At 46.7% G+C, this 20191-nt stretch overlaps 1 protein-coding gene across 3 annotated transcripts in view; it reads left to right on the top strand.

The window, feature by feature from the left end:
- Nucleotides 1–20191, top strand: part of CFAP61 (cilia and flagella associated protein 61) — a 439348-nt gene that overhangs the window by 122586 nt on the left and 296571 nt on the right. For all 3 annotated transcript variants that reach the window (XM_073557422.1, XM_073557421.1, XM_073557423.1), the window contains exon 14: nucleotides 18037–18163. In XM_073557422.1, the coding sequence (XP_073413523.1) occupies nucleotides 18037–18163 (127 nt within the window). The remainder of the gene's footprint in view (nucleotides 1–18036; nucleotides 18164–20191) is intronic.

The following is a 20191-nucleotide window of genomic DNA, read 5'->3' as shown; positions in this document are numbered from 1 at the left end:
TCATATTCAGTCTGTGATCTATTAGTATACCCAAGTCTTTTTCACATGTGCTGTCACTTAGCCCTATTCCTCCCATTCTATATATGCTTTTTCCATTTTTATTGCCCAGATGTAGTACTTTGCATTTCTCCCTGTTAAAAACCATTCTGTTTGTTGCTGCCCACTTCTCCAGTTTATTTAAATCTTTTTGAATCCTCTCTCTCTCTTCTCTAGTATTAGCTATCTCTCCTAGCTTTGTGTCATCAGCAAATTTAATCAGTTTACCCTCAATGCCTTCATCTAAATCGTTGATAAAGATGTTGAACAATACAGGGCCCAGGACAGAGCCCTGTGGTACCCCACTTGAGACATTCTTCCAACTGGATGTGCAGCCATTTACGACCACTCTTTGGGTCCGATCACTAAGCCAGTTATGAATCCACCTAACAGTTGCCTTGTCCATTCCATACTTAATCATTTTTTCAATAAGGATTGTATGAGAGACTTTGTCAAATGCTTTGCTGAAGTCAAGATATACTATATCTACAGCATTTCCTTGATCCACCCAATCAGTGATACCGTCATAGAAGGAAATTAAGTTAGTCTGACATGACTTATTAGTTACAAACCCATGCTGACTCTGTTTAATCACTTCATTCTTATCCAGGTATTGACATACATGTTGTTTAATAATTTGTTCAAAGATCTTTCCTGGTATAGAAGTCAGACTCACCGGCCTATAGTTACCTGGGTCCACCTTCTTCCCCTTTTTGAAGATAGGAACAACATTTGCTCTTCTCCAGTCTTCTGGCACTTCTCCTGTTCTCCAAGAATTTTCAAAGATTATAGAGAGGGGTTCAAAAATTTCTTCTGCTATCTCCTTCAGTACTCTGGGGTGTAATTCATCTGGACCTGGAGACTTGAATTCATTTAGGCTAGCTAAGTGTTTCCTCACTATCTTTCTGTTTATAGATATCCTGGATTCTTCTATTCCCTTAATAGGACAGTGAATAACAGTTGATGTTACATTTCCTTTCTGAGAGAAAACAGATGCAAAATAGGAATTTAAAAGTTCAGCCTTCTCAACATCCTGTCTTACCATTTCATCATTTTCATCCTGTAAAAATCCTATAGCATCTTTGACTTTTCATTTACTTTTGACATATCCCCAAAATCCTTTATTATTGCTTTTGACATCTCTTGCAAGCCTCAATTCATTTTCAGCTTTAGCTAATCTGATTTGTGCCCTGCAGGTTCTGCAGACAGCATTATATTCTTCTTTAGATATGCCTCCCTCTTTCCATTTTATAAACATTTTTTTCTTCCTTTTTAGCATGTGCTTAAGTTCTGTGTTCATCCATCCTGGTTTCCTTAACTGCTTCCTATTCTTCCCTCTTTTCGGAATTGTTAACAACTGTGCTTTGAGAATTTCATTTTTCAAGATTTCCCATCCTTCCTGGACATTTTTGTCTTTAAGGATATCCAGCCATTGGATCCCTCCAATTCTCTTTCTGAATCCCTTAAAATCTGCCTTTCTGAAATCTAACCTTGACGTCTGAGTCTTCACAGGTCTTCCGCCTCTAGTTATCAGTCATAGACTCGGGTACATTTCTGCTATAAGTTTTGTGGAGTAAATAATTCTGAACCTTTTGGGCCATGTAAGACCATGCCGTTTCCGGTAAGCTCCGGTTGAGCTGACGTAATAACGGCAAAAGCTGCCAAACTGGTGCTCGACTACACGTTTCATAAAGATGGATGACATTTCTATACCAGTTTTCTTCTGAGAAAGGGCTTAATGTGTGTTTTGAAACCTTCTTTTGTAAGGAAAGAATAGAAAAGTCAGTAAATAAATACCATACCATAAATCCTCACTGCAAATCTTCATATAGGGATGAGGTAGGCTTATTATAATCCAACACGCAAAGCTGATAATTAGAGATGATAATTAGTCTCATTAGTGGTTTCCACTCCCCGCATACGATGAATGTGCCATTGTTGAGGTGTTTAATTCAATATCATTGTAATTGTATTCTTCTTGGATGATAAATTACGAATGACCTTAGAAAATTCGCATTGCCTTAACCATTGTGTGTATCCGTTATTAGTAAACATCTTCAGTATGCGACTATAGGAAACCATCCTGATAATTATACATTTGTCATTATTTTTACATCAGTGTGCTTGAATACTTTATTTGTATGCAGAAAGTGCATGCAAATAGTAAAGAAGTTAATCAAATGGCTAATAGAATCCAGACATCCATCAGAGCTATGGGACTAAGCTTTAATTAATGAGCATAGATCCTACAGATAAGAACACTGAAGCTTAATTAATATGATGTCTTCTGATCATTATATCTCTGGTGGTGTCTAGGAGAAGATAAAATATACATGTTAAGTCCGCAGTCACATGCATATGTATAATAGATGCCGGCTGCTTGTATTTAACACTTTATAGTATTTCAAGTTTGTATTTTTTTATCAATATTTTATATACAATAAGTGCCAATCTACAAGTTATCGCTTATCCACATGATAAGTAGAGATGGTACAAATCAATTTGTAGGACCTGATCCAGCTACAACATCAGTAATCTTTGGCGGCTGGACGGGAGCCCTTAGAACCGCCTCTTATTTAGGCTTTATTCACATATCAGTATTTTTGGTCAGTATTTCATCAGTATTTCATCAGTATTTGTATGCAAAAGCCAGGAGTGTGTCCAAAACACAGAACAGGTGTCAATCATTCAATTATAGTTTTAACTTCCGCTCTTGGCTTACAAACACTGATGTAAAATGCTGACCAAATCCTGATGTCTGAATGAGTCCTTAGAGAGCCTTCGCTGTTCTTCTTTTGATTAGCCTGCCTAGCACAATCTCACATGTGCATCACCCTCCATTTGCCTCTTCTTGAAACAGGAGCATCTGATTCCAGCACATCTCCTCATCAAGACCATCGTGAATATTGCCGGTTTTGATGAATTGGGCCTTATGTCTATGTCTAAGATTCAACCTGTTAACCCCTATAAATGAAATACAAATCAAGGTATAGAAACATTTCTAAGCTGTCTCTGTGATGAGATTCTAAAGATCCAGTGCAATATGCAGCCCCTTCATTTTGCAGATCGTGAGGGACTTAGGGTTGACCTCAACAAGTCAGACATTGATAGCCTATCCTATAAATTGGTAAATCATCAATTTAAAGAGATCCTATCATCTGATTAAGCGCTGCATTCATTGGGTTAATCTGCAGGTTGATATTGTTTGAAACAGCGGCCACCACACTGAGAGCCCCGCTGCCAGGAGAAAATGAACTTTAACAATCCTGGCAGGCTTGGGCTTTCAGTCATACAGGCGTGGCCATCTTGGCTTCAGTCATCGCTCAGTACATAGTGAGTGGTTGCTGTAACCACACCCTGCACTATGAGTGACAGCCGGCTTTGTACTGATGCACTGCTTAGCTGGCTGTCAGTGCCGGGGTTGTGGTTACAGCTGCTGCTCACTATGTACTGAACTGTGACTGAAGCTGTGCCTCTATAACTGAAAGTTTAGGTTGTCAGAGCAGCAGCCACATGGCTTCAAAACGCTGCAGATTAACCCCATATCTATAGGTTAATAGCTTTTTTTTTACATCACAGATGCAAAAGATCCCCCAAACCTTTCTGAGAAATGAAAGATAGGCTCAGACTAAGGCCGGGGTCACACTAGAGAGGAATACGGACGAGTCAGAGGCGTTAAAAGCACGCATTCACACGGACAAATGATTCTCTATGGGGCAGCTCCCAACAGCCGTATATTTCTCGTCCGTATTCTATGGTCTGTGCCAATCGCAGCATGCTGCGATTGTCAGCGTACTACGCCCGTAGTACGCCAATGCAAGTCTATGGGTGCGCAAAAAATGCGGATTACACACGGACCACACGTGTGACTTGCGAGAAATACGCAGGTCTTTTGGCAGGTGACAGGAAATGGGCCAATCCATCATCAGGAAGGTTAGACATGCTAATTAGCTCAAAAACACTCCAGACATCCAGGAAGTACGCCTCCACGGAGTTCTGCAGCATCATGGCGCCATATTTCCCAATGTGGAGATGCTGAATGTATTAGTGCAGGAGCGGCCGGAAATCTGGGACCAACGTGATGCCCATTATGCTAACCAGGCAAGAAAGGAGGCGTCATGGAGGCGCATATGTCGTCAGATGTTCCACGATTTTGGTGATCAGCCACGTGAGGAGCAGCAGCAAATGAGTAAGTACAACCCAAAAACTGTTTAAAATTACCTCACATCAAAAAAGGCATTTAGAATCAGGCCCCCCCCCTTCCTGTGCTTGGACTTCTTGCCTCATGAGGCGGGTAGATTTTTATGTGACCCATGGTTATACACTGACATAATTTGGCCCAGGCCACAAGCTCCTCATCTTCCTAGCCAACGAAGTTATTAAGTGTAGTTACTTGATACCTGAACTATTGTGACCCTGTGTATCTGGCCTGGATGCCCCAATTATATATGCCACCCTGGGTAGAAAGCACACCCTAGAAGGCCACATGCCTAGGCTACTTGTAGCAAATTTGACCTAGCAAATATGTGAAATTGAGAATATTTCCTGTCACATTGCAGTGGAAGATGTGATGAGACGCTGGTGCAGCATCCGCGACCAATACAATCGGGAACGTCAGCACCGTGCCAGGAGTGGTGATGCGGGCCACATAAAGCGGAAATATATATTATGACCGCCTCTCCTTCCTCGCTCCAATTCTGGATCTGAGACCCTAAGTAGACACCTCACACCACATTACACAGATACTTTACAGGGCCAAAAAAATTGATTTATTTTTGGCTCTGTTCTATTTCATAACAGAACTCAGTCCAACCTTACGGAAAGAGAAACTGGCTCAGATACAGAGCCCATCATAGATCCTGGGTCTGTAGGGGAAGAGGTGGCTGGCCCATCTTCTCCCCCTCCAAGAAGCATGGGTGAAGATTCCTCTCAGGAAAAGCCAGTGCCTGCACCACAAACCCCACCACCAGGATCACATCCCCAAGCAGGACCGTCTGCTACTGCACCATCAGCCATACAGGAGGAGCAGGTCAACATCAGCAGCAGCCCAACTGCCCAGATCCAGGGCTCCCCACAGCCTGCTGGACCATCTCGGCGAGGAAGAATCTGGCTAGAGTCAATAATGATGATGGTGAGGAGGCGTACTCATGCAGCAAGGCCCGTTATCTTCGGGCCCGTGAGGTGAGGCTACGTATTCGAGGATGTTTTCAGATCCTGCTTTATGCAAGCACATACCCCAATACCCCATATGAGTTATTTTAATATCTGGAGAGGTGGCAGCTTTCCCTCAGGAATATAATGCGCCTTAGACACCCCACACACATGCTTGTTCAAGCAGGCTCTGAGGATCCTCAAATACGTGGGCCTACACCTCACCCCCCTTCCTCCCCCTACCCAACCTTTCCAACACCAGCCACATATGTCTGGCTCTAGCCAACCTCACCAATATGGCCACTTGTTCCCACCCAGTGTTGGAGGCTGGTCCCAACCTGGTTGGGGACGACATGGCTATTTTAGTGGGTATGAGCCACGGGCCTGCCAGCCCCAACAAGAGGCCCCTCTCCAGTGTCAGTCTGCCCAGTACCAACCACAATCACAGGAGGCAGTACACTACCCACATCATGGGCAACAGTATGCCCCCACACAGGGCGATGGCCAAGTTGGGCAAAGTAGCCAGCAGCAAACACAGGCTGGTCTTCCGCCTTCTCCTCCCCCGACCTACCAAAATTTATAATGTTGCCATTTTGGTATTGCCTAATGGTTTGTGGTTGTTTTGTTTGTCAGAAAATGTTTTTTGTTCCCAATTTTCGCATCTGCACAAAGGCCAATTTGGCCCATTGCCACATTTATCATACGGCAATAATATGTTTAAAAAAAAAAAAATGCAAAAGTAAACATTTGAAAAAACACAAAAATTGAGCTTGGTTTGAGATGGTACACATGCAGCATATAAATGCATGTTCATATGGCCATAAAGCATACAAAACCTGCAAAAGACAAAATGAAAAAAACCCTGCTATATTAAATAAGTAAAAAGCAAAAGTGCATTTAAATCATACAGAGTTCTTTGTAATACTGTATTTGATCAAACATAGCATAAAAGCCGTCCCACCATCGACAAGGTGACTCTGTGGTCGGGGTGGTCCTACACTGTCTAGTATTAATAACCTTATCATGTGTCAAAGTTGACATCTGTGTGAATAAGGGCAGACAAGGACCGGATCCTTTTTACTTATTTAATTATAGCAGGGTTTTTTTCATTTTGTCTTTTGTAGGTTTTGTGTGCTTTATGGCCATGTGAACATGCATTTATATGCTGCATGTGTACCAACTCAAACCAAGCTCAATTTTTGTTTTTTTTCTTTGTATATTTGCATTCTGTGCAACCTGGGGTGTGGCCTCCCTCTCCTGAGCTGGAAATTGTATTTAAAGGCTTCCCCTGACTGGTGTCCACTGGTTGGGACCCGATCCTTGTCTGCCCTTATTCACACACGTCAACTTTGACACATGATAAGGTTATTAATACTAGACAGTGTAGGACCGCCCCGATCACAGAGTCACCTTGTCGATGGTGGGACGGCTTTTATGCTATGTTTGATCAAATACAGAATTACTAAGAACTCTGTATGATTTAAATGCACTTTTGCTTTTTACTTATTTAATTATAGCAGGGTTTTTTCATTTTGTCTTTTGTAGGTTTTGTATGTTTTTTAAAAGTAAACATTTGTCTACTACATTTTATGTCTCTGTCTCAATTATAAAAAAAAGGTGTCAGCATACTAACATACGCTTACCAATGTAATTAAACTGTCATAGAATCATAAGGGGTTTAAATATATATATTTAGACAAACATAAACCAAAAAATTATAACATAGACACAGCATGCTCTTGCCAAGAAGTTTCCCCCTCAGGTAACATAAACTAATTTGTGAAAATATCACTCACTTTGAGCCCAGAGAGCGGTCTACGTTGAGGGTTGATAGGTGGTCTCGCCCTACGTACATTGTCTGACCCACGGACAACACCAACAGAGGAGGAACAATCATGTATCCTGGTGAAGTTATGAAGAACGACACATGCTTTAATTACTTCATTTACATTTTGTTCACTCAGCTGAATGGCAGACTGTAGGACCCGCCATTTGGCACAAACAATGCCAAAGGAACACTCCACCAGTCGCCGAGCACGTGATAGGCGCAAGTTAAAAATTTTGCTCCGGTGGTCCAGGATGCGCCGGGGATATGGCCTCATGACATTGCGCTTAACTGAAACGCCTCATCTGCCACAAGGACATAAGGGACTGATTCTTGAGTGGAGCCTGGTAGCTGGCGTTGTGGTGGTAGATCCAACTGGTTGGTGCGTAGCCGCCGACCCATAATGGAAGTATTGAAGACTCTAGAGTCTCCCGTCCTTCCATAGGCCCCAATGTCAACAATTATAAACTTGTATTGAGGGTCGACCAGAGCCAACAATACAACTGAAAAGTATTGTTTATAATTGAAGAATTGGGAGCCAGAGTTCGGCGGCTTACGCACCCAGATATGTTTGCCATTAAGGGCCCCAATACAATTAGGAAACTGGCATTCCTCCTCAAAGTCCCTTGATATCCTCAACCAGTCTTCCATCCTGGGCTCGGGCATGACGAGTTGATGTAGTCTTGACCATATTTCACTACATGTCAATCTGACTATGCCAGAAATGGTAGATCTTCCAATCAGAAACTCATGGTGGAGGGCGGCATAAGACAGGCCAGTGGACAGGAAGCTGAAGAACAACAGAAATGGAACATTTTAGAATGCACAAATTAACAAAACACCAGGTACATACATACTAAACTTGTTAGTGATTCATATCTCCTAGTTCACACATATATTTGGTCGCACAATCACTACGTGATATTCAGTACATATTACACATAACATTCTGGTCTGTAAGTTTAAATATATCTGTAATAAGATGAGGGCATTAAACTTAGCACAAAAATAAAAAAAAACATACTTTGGGCAACACATCATGAACATAGAGAATGTGGTTGTGTAGTACATACCGTAATGTGAGTAGAAGTCGCTCCTCTGCAGATATAGCTTTGCACATCCTTGTGTCCTGAAAGGTTTTCCCAGGGCGCACTGTCTCCAGGAGTGGATCAAATGTTGCAAGGCTCATGCGACAGTATTGGTAAAATTTTTCCGGATGATCCCGCAGAGAAGAATAGAGGCGGTGAAAATGACCTCTTGTGAGTAGAGTTGAGCGATACCGTCCGATACTTCAAAGTATCGGATCGGAATGGATCGGCCGATCTTTAAAAAAAGTATCGGTATCGCCGATTCCGATACCGGAAGTCCCATTCAAGTCTATGGGACTTCCGGTATCGGAATAAGAAAAACCCTGTTTCTCGTTCGCCTTATTGGGGGACACAGAGACCATGGGACACAGAGACCATGGGTGTATGCTGTGCTGCCACTAGGAGGCTGACACTATGCACAAAAAAAGGTTAGCTCCTCCTCCGCAGTATACACCCCACCGACCGGCAGGGAATTCCTCAGTTTAGCTTAGTGTCAGTAGGAGGTGGACACGGGTCTTTCATTAGACCCATATCTACCTCGTTGTGCGTCGTTCCTTTTCAGGTTCCCGGAGGGATACAGTGTGAACAGTCACAACTGTACTCCCACAAAGAGACTATGAGTACGGCGTGTACTGCCACCCCGTATCCTCATAGGTCTCTACAGCAGGACCAGGAGACCGTACACGGATGTGTGTCAGGCGATCCAGATGGTCCTCGTCCCCCGCCTCCCACCCACTCGCCTACCAGAGCCTGTCGGTTGGATGAGGCGCGGATACTCTTCGTGACAACACACACTGGATGAAGGTACCTTTATTATAGTGACGGAGGGTAAGTATGAGGCCCAGGTCCCATTCTCCTCGGCAGCCCCAGAGGTCACTGTGGCGGTACTGCGACGCCTCCGCGCCGCCCGCGCTTCCCGGCGGCCGCCGCATTTAATTCAGGCCCCGGCTTCTCGGCCTGTTCTGCCGCAACTTGCCCCCAGTGCATTTCTAGGGGGGGGGGGTTTCTCCCTTCCGGCCCCAGCGAGCCTCAGGAGCGGTCACCGCGGCAGTGCTGCGGGGCCTCCACGCCGCCCCGTGCTGACAGGCGGCCGCCTCATCTAATCCAGGCCCCGGCTTCATCTTGGGCCTTGTCCTGCGTCGCGGCCACGCCCCCCGCCTTCTTTCTCGGGCGGGCTTTCCTCCCGCCCGCTTTAAGCCTGCCCACCGCCTTCTCCCCTCACGCCAAGTCTCCCCGAGGCGGCGCTGTCTCCACCCACCCCAGTCTGGATAGGACGGCGCCATTTTTAACTTCGGCGGTTAGCCCCGCCCATCTTCTTCCTCGGTCTCTGCAGGGAAGTGCGCGCTTCCTGCTCTGTTCTCAGGCTGCCGCCATTTTCACAGCCTGTCAGCCGGACACTGTCTTATCTGCCGTGCCCCCTGCAAGCCCAGACAAGCCGTGCACTTCATTTGCTGGAAGCTGCGACAGGACACCGGACCGTGAGTAGCTCTGCGACTGCAGACTGACACCCTCCTCTGCCTCCTGTCCCCCAACCTTCCGGCACTGACTCAGTGACTGTCCGTCAGTATGTCTAATTCTAAGTCTGACCGCTCTCGTCCTCCTGCCTCCTCTTGCACCTTAGTTAAGTACTTTGCGTGCTCTTCTTGCAATCGCAAACTTCCCTCAGGTCAGTCCACTTCCCTCTGCCTGGATTGTAGCAACCCTATTCAGCCTGACGCCGACCAGGAGCCATCTAGGGCCCCAGGCGAGAGTGAACCCCCCCCCATGCCTGGCTGGGCCTCGTCTCTATCACAGTCAGTGGCAGACCTCACCAGGGTGTCTCAGACCCTAGTAGCCGTCCTGGATAAGCTGCCCCTTGACACCTCTACAGGGTCCAGCAGGTCCCGAGAGATTCCATCTGAGTCGGCCAGCGATAGTCGCAAAAGACCCAGGCAGGATCCCCAGCCGGATTCCTCTCCTCGCCCCATGTCACCACATAGTCCTTCTCGGCAGCATCCCTCCCGGGCCTCCTCTCCCGAGTCAGGTGAAGCGCTCTCGGATGGATCATCTGAGGGGATCTTAGAGCTGGATTCGGATCAGGATGCGAACATGAGGGTTACTGTGCAGAACCTCATTGCAGCGATCCACCAGACCTTCGACATTGCTGACCCCCCTGCGAAATCCTCAAATCAGGAGGTTTCGTTCAGACGGGAGGAAACACCCTCCAGGGTATTCCCTTTACATTCCGAGTTTGGAAAGATTTTTACCAGAGAAAGAGGGGATCTGACCAGACGCTTTCAACGAGGGAAGCGTCTCGGCGTTCTGTACCCGTTTGCTAAAGAGCTCACGGACAACTGGTCTGCTTCTCCCTCGGTCGATCCGGCCGTGTCCAGGCTTTCTAATAACACGGTTCTCCCGCTTTCAGGCGTGGCGTCTCTTAGGGATTCTAATGATGGGATCATAGAATCCCTAGCGAAGTCTGCCTTCGAAGCGGCTTCGACGGCGGTATGCCCAATTTTTGCTTCATTTTAGGCAGCAAAAGCCATAGCCACTTGGGCAGAGGATCTTCGTCAGGGCATCCTAGAGAAAGCACAACCAGATCGATTGGCCGATCTTGCCAATCAGATTTCCCATGCGGGGGATTATCTGCTTTCTGCTTCTTTGGATGCCGCATCCTGCGCAGTCCAGGCGTCAAGTAACGTTGTGGCAATCCGACGTACAATTTGGCTCAAGGCCTGGCAGGCGGACCTGTCTTCTAAAAAGTCTCTTACTAATCTGCCTATTCAGGGAGGGCGCCTCTTTGGATCCCAATTGGACCAAATTATTAAGGACGCCACCGGAGGCACGAGTTCTCTCCTGCCTCAGGCCAAACCTCGCAGACCCCCACTGAGGCGTCAGTTTCGACCCTTTCGGGCTTACCGCCGTTTCAATATGGCGGAGACCTCCTCCAACCAGCAAAGACCGCAGGCACGCCAAGATAGGAAGAAAGTTTCCTTCAGACCCACTCCCTCCTGACGCTCCCACTATTCGCGGGGCAGACCATCCAGATCCGGATCGGGTCGGCCCACATCAACATGACTATCCTCAGACTCCCGAGGGTCCCTCCCAATTGGGAGGTCGACTCCTGTTCTTCAAGGACGTCTGGCTGGCCTCGGTAGAGGACGCTTGGGTCAGGGAGGTTGTATCGTCAGGATACAAGATAGAGTTCATCTCTCTTCCACGGGATCGTTTCTTCGAATCCCGTCCTCCAAAAGATCCAGCTTTGATCCCGGGGTTCTTTACGGCCATCAACTCTCTCCTCAGTCCCGGGGTGATTGTGCCCGTTCCCGAATCGGAGCGGTTTACAGGGTTTTATTCAAACCTGTTTGTCGTGCCGAAAAAAGACGGGGCGGTCCGATCCATCTTGGATCTCAAGCTGCTCAACAAGAGAGTTCGTCAGAAGTTCCTGCGTTTTGCGGTTCGCCAGGAACATTACCAGTTCGTCGCGCTGCCCTTCGGTCTCGCCACCGCTCCCAGAGTCTTCACGAAGATCGTGGCTGCGTTGATGGCCTTGTTGAGGATCAGAGGTCTCGTTCTTTTTCTGTACCTCGCCGATATTCTGATCAAAGCTCCCTCTTTCCAGCAGGCGCGCCTAAGTTTGACGATCGTCCTGGACACTCTTTCCGATTTCGGGTGGATCATCAACAGGAAAAAGTCCTGTCTGGTCCCTACTCAACGTCTTGTGTTTCTGGGCCTACTGTTCGACACTCGTCGGTCAAGGGTCTTTCTCCCACAAGAGAAGATTCTCTCCCTGCAGCAGGCTGTGCGATCGCTGCAGACCCCACGATTTCCGTCCCTCCGAACAGCTATGAGGGTCCTGGGAAAAATGGTGGCGGCGATAGAGGCAGTTCCCTTTGCCCAATTTCACGCCAGACCTATCCAACATGCCATTCTGTCGAGGTGGAACAGGTCGGCTCTGTCCTTGGATCGCCCTGTTCGTCTTTCATGCCGGATCAAGCGGTCACTCAACTGGTGGTTGACGTCACCTCTCATCCTCTTGGGGCGGTCTTTTCTTCCTGTTCATTGGCAGATTGTAACAACGGATGCCAGCCTCCTCGGCTGGGGTGCAGTGTTCCGCAATCACACTGTTCAGGGTCGTTGGTCGACTCAAGAATCTGCTCTGCCGATCAACGTTCTAGAGATACGAGCGATCCATCTGGCTCTCGTCCACTGGGACAGACTCCTCGGGGGCCTGCCTGTCCGGATTCAGACAGACAACGCCAAAGCGGTAGCATATGTCAACCGCCAAGGAGGGACATGGAGTGCCTCAGCCCTGGCAGAAGTGTCCAAGATCCTTCAGTGGGCAGAGATTTCGATTCCGACAATCTCCGCGGTACACATTCCCGGCGTAGACAACTGGGCCGCTGACTTTCGCAGCCGCGAGGGTCTCGCGGCAGGAGAGTGGTCCCTACACCCGGAGGTATTTCTTCAGGTCTGCAGTCATTGGGGAACCCCAGACGTAGATCTGCTAGCTTCTCGCCTCAACAGGAAGGTCCCACAGTTTGTATCCAGAGCTCGAGATCCTCTCGCAGTGGGCGCCGACGCTCTGGCCATTCCTTGGTCACAGTTCGAGCTCCCCTACCTGTTTCCTCCCCTGCCTCTTCTTCCCATGCTGTTGAAGATCAAAGCAGAAGGAATTCCAGTCATTCTCATCGCCCCGAATTGGCCCAGAAGGTCTTGGTTCGCGGACATTGTCAACCTTCTCGCGGACGCCCCCTGGAAGCTTCCAGAGGTCCGATTTGCCACCCCAATTCTCGGCCGTTCAATTTAACGGCGTGGCTGTTGAGACCGAGGTTTTGAAAAGGGCAGGATTCTCCGGTCGAGTAATTCATTCCATGATCCGAGCCAGGAAGCCATCATCTTCCAAAATTTACTACCGTACTTGGAAGGCCTATTTCACTTGGTGTGAGGCCAATAACATCGCGCCTATGTGCTTTTCGCTCCCTTCCGTTCTGGCGTTTCTTCAGGCAGGGCTGGATGCGGGGCTTGCGCTCAGTTCCTTGAAGGGTCAAGTTTCGGCACTCTCCATTTTATTTCAGAAGACTTTGGCCTCCCGCCCTCAGGTCAAAACCTTTCTTCAGGGCGTGGCTCACACGGCCCCTCCGTATCGAGCGCCCGTAGATCCATGGGATCTTAATCTGGTTCTTGAGGTTCTGCAAGGTTCTCCCTTTGAACCTCTCAGAGAAGTCTCCCTTTCCCTTCTCTCCTGGAAGGTAGCCTTTCTGGTGGCCATCACCTCCATCCGGCGCGTGTCGGAATTGTCGGCTCTTTCTTGCCGCTCTCCTTTCCTGGTACTTCACCAGGACAAGGTAGTTCTGCGGCCTCCGCCCTCTTTTCTTCCGAAGGTGGTGTCCTCCTTTCACCTCAATGAGGATATTGTTCTGCCGTCCTTCTGTCCGAGTCCAACTCACCCTCGGGAGCGGTCCCTGAACAAGCTGGATCTGGTCAGGGCAATGAGTCTATCTGTCTAGGACGTCTTCCTTGCGAAAAACAGACTCTCTTTTCGTCATTCCAGTTGGGGCGCGGAAAGGTCACCCGGCTTCCAAAGCTACTATTGCTCGCTGGATCAGATCGGCAATTTTGGAGGCCTACCGGGTTAAGCATCGAGTGGCCCCTCCAGGGATCAGAGCGCACTCTACCCGGGCAGTGGGTGCTTCCTGGGCGGTACGCCACAGAGCCTCCGCGCTGCAGCTTTGCAAAGCTGCAACCTGGTCTTCAGTTCACACGTTTGTGAAATTCTACAGGGTCCACACCTACGCTTCGGCGGACGCCAGCCTAGGTAGAAGGATTCTGCAGGCAGCAGTGGTGAGTCCACTGGCCTGATGGAAGTTTGTTTCCCACCCCAGGGACTGCTTTGGGACGTCCCATGGTCTCTGTGTCCCCCAATAAGGCGAACGAGAAAACAGGATTTTTGGGTTGCTTACCGTAAAATCTGTTTCTCGGAGCCTTCATTGGGGGACACAGCACCCTCCCATGTTCTACAACTCCTGTTCTTACTTTGGTTGATTGGTTACAGTTGAGTTGTTTGTTCTGTTTTCAATCTATTCTGTTTCTTCTCCTACTGCTTTCTCACTAACTGAGGAATTCCCTGCCGGTCGGTGGGGTGTATACTGCGGAGGAGGAGCTAACCTTTTTTTGTGCATAGTGTCAGCCTCCTAGTGGCAGCACAGCATACACCCATGGTCTCTGTGTCCCATGGTCTCTGTGTCCCCCAATGAAGGCTCCGAGAAACAGATTTTACAGTAAGCAACCCAAAAATCCTGTTTTTTGCCTTGTACAGCCTCTCTGGGGTCTGTACGGGCCTTTCGGGGGGCTGTGCCGGCCTGCCAGGGGGTCTGTGCAGGCTCCGGTGGTCTGTGCCGGCCTGCCGGGGGGCTGTGCCGGCCTGCCGGTGGTCTGTGCAGGCTCCGGGGGGCTGTGCCGGCCTGCCGGGGGGCTGTGCCGGCCTGCCGGTGGTCTGTGCAGGCTTCGGGGGTCTGTGCAGGCATCGTCCGATGGGACTACAAGTCCCATCAGGCGATGCCTGCTACCATGACAGTGATTGACACATTAGCCAATCATGGGACAGTAGTAGTCCCATCATCCGGCTAATGTGTTGAATGTAAAAAAAAAAAAAAAAAATTACATGCTACATACATGCTACATACATACAACATGCATACTACATACATGCTACATTCATACTACATACATGCTACATTCATACTACATAAATACTACATGCAACATACATACTACATACATACGACATGCATGCTACATACATACTGCATGCTACATACATACTACATGCTACATACATACCACATATATACTACATACATACTACATGCATGCTACATACATACCACATACATACTACATACATACTACATACATACTACATGCATGCTACATGCATGCTACATGCTACATACATAACACATACATACTACATGCTACATACATACCACATACATACTACATGCATGCTACATACATACTACATGCATGCTACATACATACTACATGCTACATACTACATATATACTACATACATACTACATATATACTACATGCATGCTACATACATACTGCATACGATCCAAAGCAATGGATTTTCCCACGCAGCAATGGCATAAAGTGAGACTAGGGACTTTTTTTTTTTAAGTGGCGGAGGAATACAGTGCGGAAGGATACCTACCTTCCGTCATTGGATTCCTGCAGCCCGTAGAGAACGGCAGCATCATTTGATGCTGCAGTTCTCTACCCAAGATCGTCGTGGGACATACTCGTGGACTGCTTCGGATCGTGGGTGAGTATTTTTGTGGTTTGTTATGTTAATATTTATTCCGGAAAAGACAATGGCTTCGGGGAACAATGTGACAAGTATTGGTAAGTATGTTACTCTATGTTATATGTACTGTATGTCTATGTATGTATTGTATGAATGTATTGTATGTATGTAGTATATATGTGGTATGTATGTAGCATGTAGTATGTATGTAGTATGTATGTAGCATGCATGTAGCATGCAGTATGTATGTAGCATGCATGTAGTATATATGTAGTATGTATGTAGCATGCATGTAGTATATATGTAGTATGTATGTAGCATGTATGTAGTATGTATGTAGTATGTATGTAGCATGTATGTAGTATATATGTGGTATGTATGTAGCATGTAGTATGTATGTAGTATGTATGTAGTATGCATGTAGCATGCAGTATGTATGTAGCATGCATGTAGTATATATGTAGTATGTATGTAGCATGCATGTAGTATATATGTAGTATGTATGTAGCATGTATGTAGTATATATGTAGTATGTATGTAGCATGTAGTATGTATGTAGCATGTATGTAGCATGCATGTAGCATGCATGTAGTATGTATGTAGTATGTATGTAGTATGTATGTAGCATGCAGTATGTAGCATGTATGTAGCATGTATGTAGTATGTATGTAGTATATATGTAGTATGTATGTAGCATGTAGTATGTATGTAGCATGTAGTATGTATGTAGCATGTAGTATGTATGTAGCATGCATGTAGTATATATGTAGTATGTATGTAGCATGTAGTATGTATGTAGCATGCATGTAGTATATATGTAGTATGTATGTAGCATGTAGTATGTATGTAGCATGCATGTAGTATGTATGTAGTATGTATGTAGTATTTTTTTTTTTTTTTTAACATTTAACACATTAGCCGGATGATGGGACTACTACTGTCCCATCATTGGCTAATGTGTCAATCACTGTCATGGTAGCAGGCATCGCCAGATGGGACTTGTAGTCCCATCGGACGATGCTTGCACAGACCCCCGGACATCAGCACAGCCCCCCGGCAGGCCGGTACAGACCCCCACAGGGTGCACAGACCACCGGCAGGCCGGCACAGCCCCCCGGCAGGCCGGTACAGACCCCCACAGGGTGCACAGACCACCGGCAGGCCGGCACAGCCCCCCGGCAGGCCGGTACAGACCCCGGGCAGTCCACACAGCCCCCGGCAGGCCGGCAGAGACCCCCGGAAGGCCTGAAATGACGGCGCATCATGATGCGCACACACCACGCATCATGATGACGTCAGGCTGTCAATCAACTTTGAACTTCCGATTCCGATGCCGAATTCCGATATTGAAAAAATATCGGAAGTCGGTATCGGAATTCCGATACAGCAAGTATCGGCCGATACCCGATACTTGCGGTATCGGAATGCTCAACACTACTTGTGAGTCATTGCCTCAAAAGTGGATGGACCCACATGCGTCTCCTCCTCCGTGGATCCACTATCACTGGGTATGGTTGTCAAAAGTGGCGTGACAAAAGCCAGTTGAAGAGAACCTGCTCAGTTGTGTTGAAACTCAGGCTGTCTGCCATGTTGCACATACAACAGCAACACACCTAGTGAAGGCAAGGTCACAAATGGACAGAATGGAGGCAGCCACCTGTTCCTGAGCCAATAAATAGGGTGTAGGCTAATGATTTAAATAGTTTGCAGGCCTCAAAACCGTTAAATGTCCAGCTTGCAAGCCTGCGACAAAATCTCGCCATACGAATGTCATACGGATTACATACGGATTACATACGGATGCTGACATGCGCAAAATACACAACCACACCTTGCTTACGGATGACATACGGAGCACTATTTAGGGGTCATTCATCCGTATTACGCATGTAAAGTACGGACCATATTTTGCGTTGGTTAGTGTGACTCCAGCCTAATTGTTATGACCAACAAGACCAGTTTTACAACACACTATTGGTGAAGTTGATCTTCAGAGCTCATTATAGGGACCTTTTTTTTTTGTAATTTCTTTCACACAAGCTATAAATGAGCTATTGACCTGTAAGGTCACATCTAGAGGCGCTTCTATTTACAATCAACTTCTGGACCACACCGGTCATCCTTGTGATCAGAAGTTGGGGGCAGGCTTTTAACACTACATGCATTTAATGTTTTAGCAACATTTGCCAAATAGCGAAGAACTCTTTTAATATGCAACGAGAAAAAAAAAGTTTATGCATAGAAATTACATCACAAAACTCGTAGTAAAATCCTTGGTCTTGTTGAAACCCATCCTTTGTCTTCTGATAAGGCATGGAAGTGTGGATTTTTCATTATCCCAGTGCCATGCTACACAGCATTCACTCTGAGATCTAAACCAGACTGTATGCATAAGTACTAAAAGCCAAAGGGATTAATGCGCTAATGGTATTGTAGCTGTGTTTCCACAAGCTTCTCAGTGTTTCTTCCTGCATGGGAATAATGGTCCTGAAAGAACAGCTCCTGTGGGCCTCAGCATTGTTCATTGTGGTCTTCCAGCTCCGGCTTCATAATAGGCTGCATTAGTACATTTAATCTCCAATTAGATTTCATGTAGTCATAAACTAATCATTTACATGAGGTTTTTTTTTACCTTTTTTCAGCTTGTTACAGGTAAGGCCAGCAAAGGCCAGTGATGTACCATCAGTTAGAAACCTAATAGAAAACCTACATGTCCATGAAAGCATACTGGATGACCTCGAGATCTACAGCAAAGCACGAAGGGATGCTGTGAGTAGAGTCATTCAGAATTCGTTAAAAAAAAATTGATTAACTCATCCCGAGCTTGTTATTACTGTCATGTATCACATTGGTAAACCCGAAGTCAATATTGCCGCCGTAAGGGGGCACATTCTTGTTGGCAAAGCTGAAAATTATAGATTCCTCTGCTGTATGTAAACAAGGTAACAATTATGGAAAAGAAAAATCAACAAATTTAATAGATTTTTTTTTTGTATAGCCCTGAAAATGTAGAAGGTTTTAGATAAGAAAAGCTACAGTTATTGTACATTAGCAGCTGACCTTAGATATTAGATAGGAATCTGCCCGTAGATGAAAGAATGTGTGGGTGTACCTTTCTCCAATGTTAGAAAGAATTTAAATAATGTACGTTTCTGAGAATGTATCAATTCCTAATTAATTGTAGAGTTACCATCTGAGATTTAAGTGATGTTCTCACTACTCACACCTGGCTGATGTTCGTGTGAATACGAAGGATTATATATTAGTCATAGTTTTAAGGATGAAAGAAGACCAAAAATCATCAAGTTCAACCTATAACCAAGCATTTTGATTTATTTGAAAGCAAAAACCCCATATTAGTAGAAAAAATCCTTCCCTTCCTTATCTGACCGAACAGGTCTCCTTTTAAAGGGATAGTCTCCAGTTACCTCTTGAGCTGCGCACCCCTTTCCAGTCTCTTTCACTCCTGGTTTCTGGCAGGACGCTCACTCTCCTCCTTGAGTGACAGGTCTGGTAAGTAAGGCCCCTTTCACATATCAGTTTTTTTCCATCAGTCGCAATCCGTCGTTTTTAGAAAAAAACGGATCCAGAGACTGATGGCGCTGGATCCGTTTTTTTCTCATAGACTTGTATTAGCGACGGATTGCGACAGATGGCCGCAAGTTTCATCCGTCGTTCGCTGGATCCGTCGGAAATTTTGTGTTCGTAGGGAAGAGATGACAAACAAAGTAACGTTTTTTGTCTCTGTCGAAAAAGTCGGACAGCGACGGATCCAGCGCCGTCCATTGTTGGCTATAATGGAAGCCTATGGGCACAGGATCCGTCGCTGTCCGTCAAATGACGAAATCCAGCGACGGATTCCGTTTTTTTAAACTGAGCATGCTCCAATATTATTACCAGGTAGGGCAGTCGGATCCAGCAAAAAAAACGGATCCGTCGCATCAGTTTTTCACAATCTGCGATGGATCCGTTTTTTTTCCAAAACTGCCGGATTGTGACTGATGCCAAAAAACTAATGTGTGAAAGAGGCCTTAGGCCTCAGGCCTCATTTTTTTTCAATCAGTCGCAATCCATCATTTTTAGGAAAAAAACGATCCAGCGACTGATGCTGCTGGATCCGTTTTTTTTCTCATAGACTTGTATTAGCGACGGATTGCGATGGATGGCCTCACGTTTCGTCCATCGTTCGCTGGATCCGTCGGAAATTGTCTCCGTTGAAAAGTTGGACAGTGACGGATCCAGTGCCGTCTGTCGTTGGCTATAATGGAAGCCTATGGGCACAGGATCCATCGCTGTCCGTCAAATGACAGAATCCAGCGACATATTCTGTTTTTTTAAACTGAGCATGCTCCAATTATTACCAGGTAGGGCAGTCGGATCCAGCGAAAAAACGGATCCGTCGCATCAGTTTTTCACAATCTGCGACAGATCTGTCGATCCGCCGCGCCGACGGATTGTGACTGACTCCAAAAAACTGATATATGAAACAAGCATAACAACTCAGCACAGGTTCTGCTGTATGTTAGCGTGGGTGGTCAGGAGCGGGAGCTCCGAGAGTGGACCCTCTGGGCCGTGGCATCGAGGGACCCCGGGCGAGCTGCCAGGTGGAACCGACCCCTATACAGGGACCGTTAGGAGCAGGCCCAGGGGTTCGAGTACCACGGTAGCCGGTACCGAGAGGGGCGGCTCAGGATGGACCGGAGTAAGACTGAGACTGGAGTAGGACGGCAGGAGCACTGAAGACAGGACTGGAGTAGGACGGCAGGAGCACTGAAGACAGGACTGGAGTAGGACGGC

The sequence above is a fragment of the Dendrobates tinctorius genome, unplaced genomic scaffold (assembly GCF_039654945.1).
Source record: "Dendrobates tinctorius isolate UK_male_01 unplaced genomic scaffold, ASM3965494v1 ptg000250l, whole genome shotgun sequence".
NCBI lineage: Eukaryota > Metazoa > Chordata > Amphibia > Anura > Dendrobatidae > Dendrobates > Dendrobates tinctorius.
Note: the sequence above shows the minus strand (reverse complement) of the source record. Positions and strands in the feature narration are given on the sequence as shown.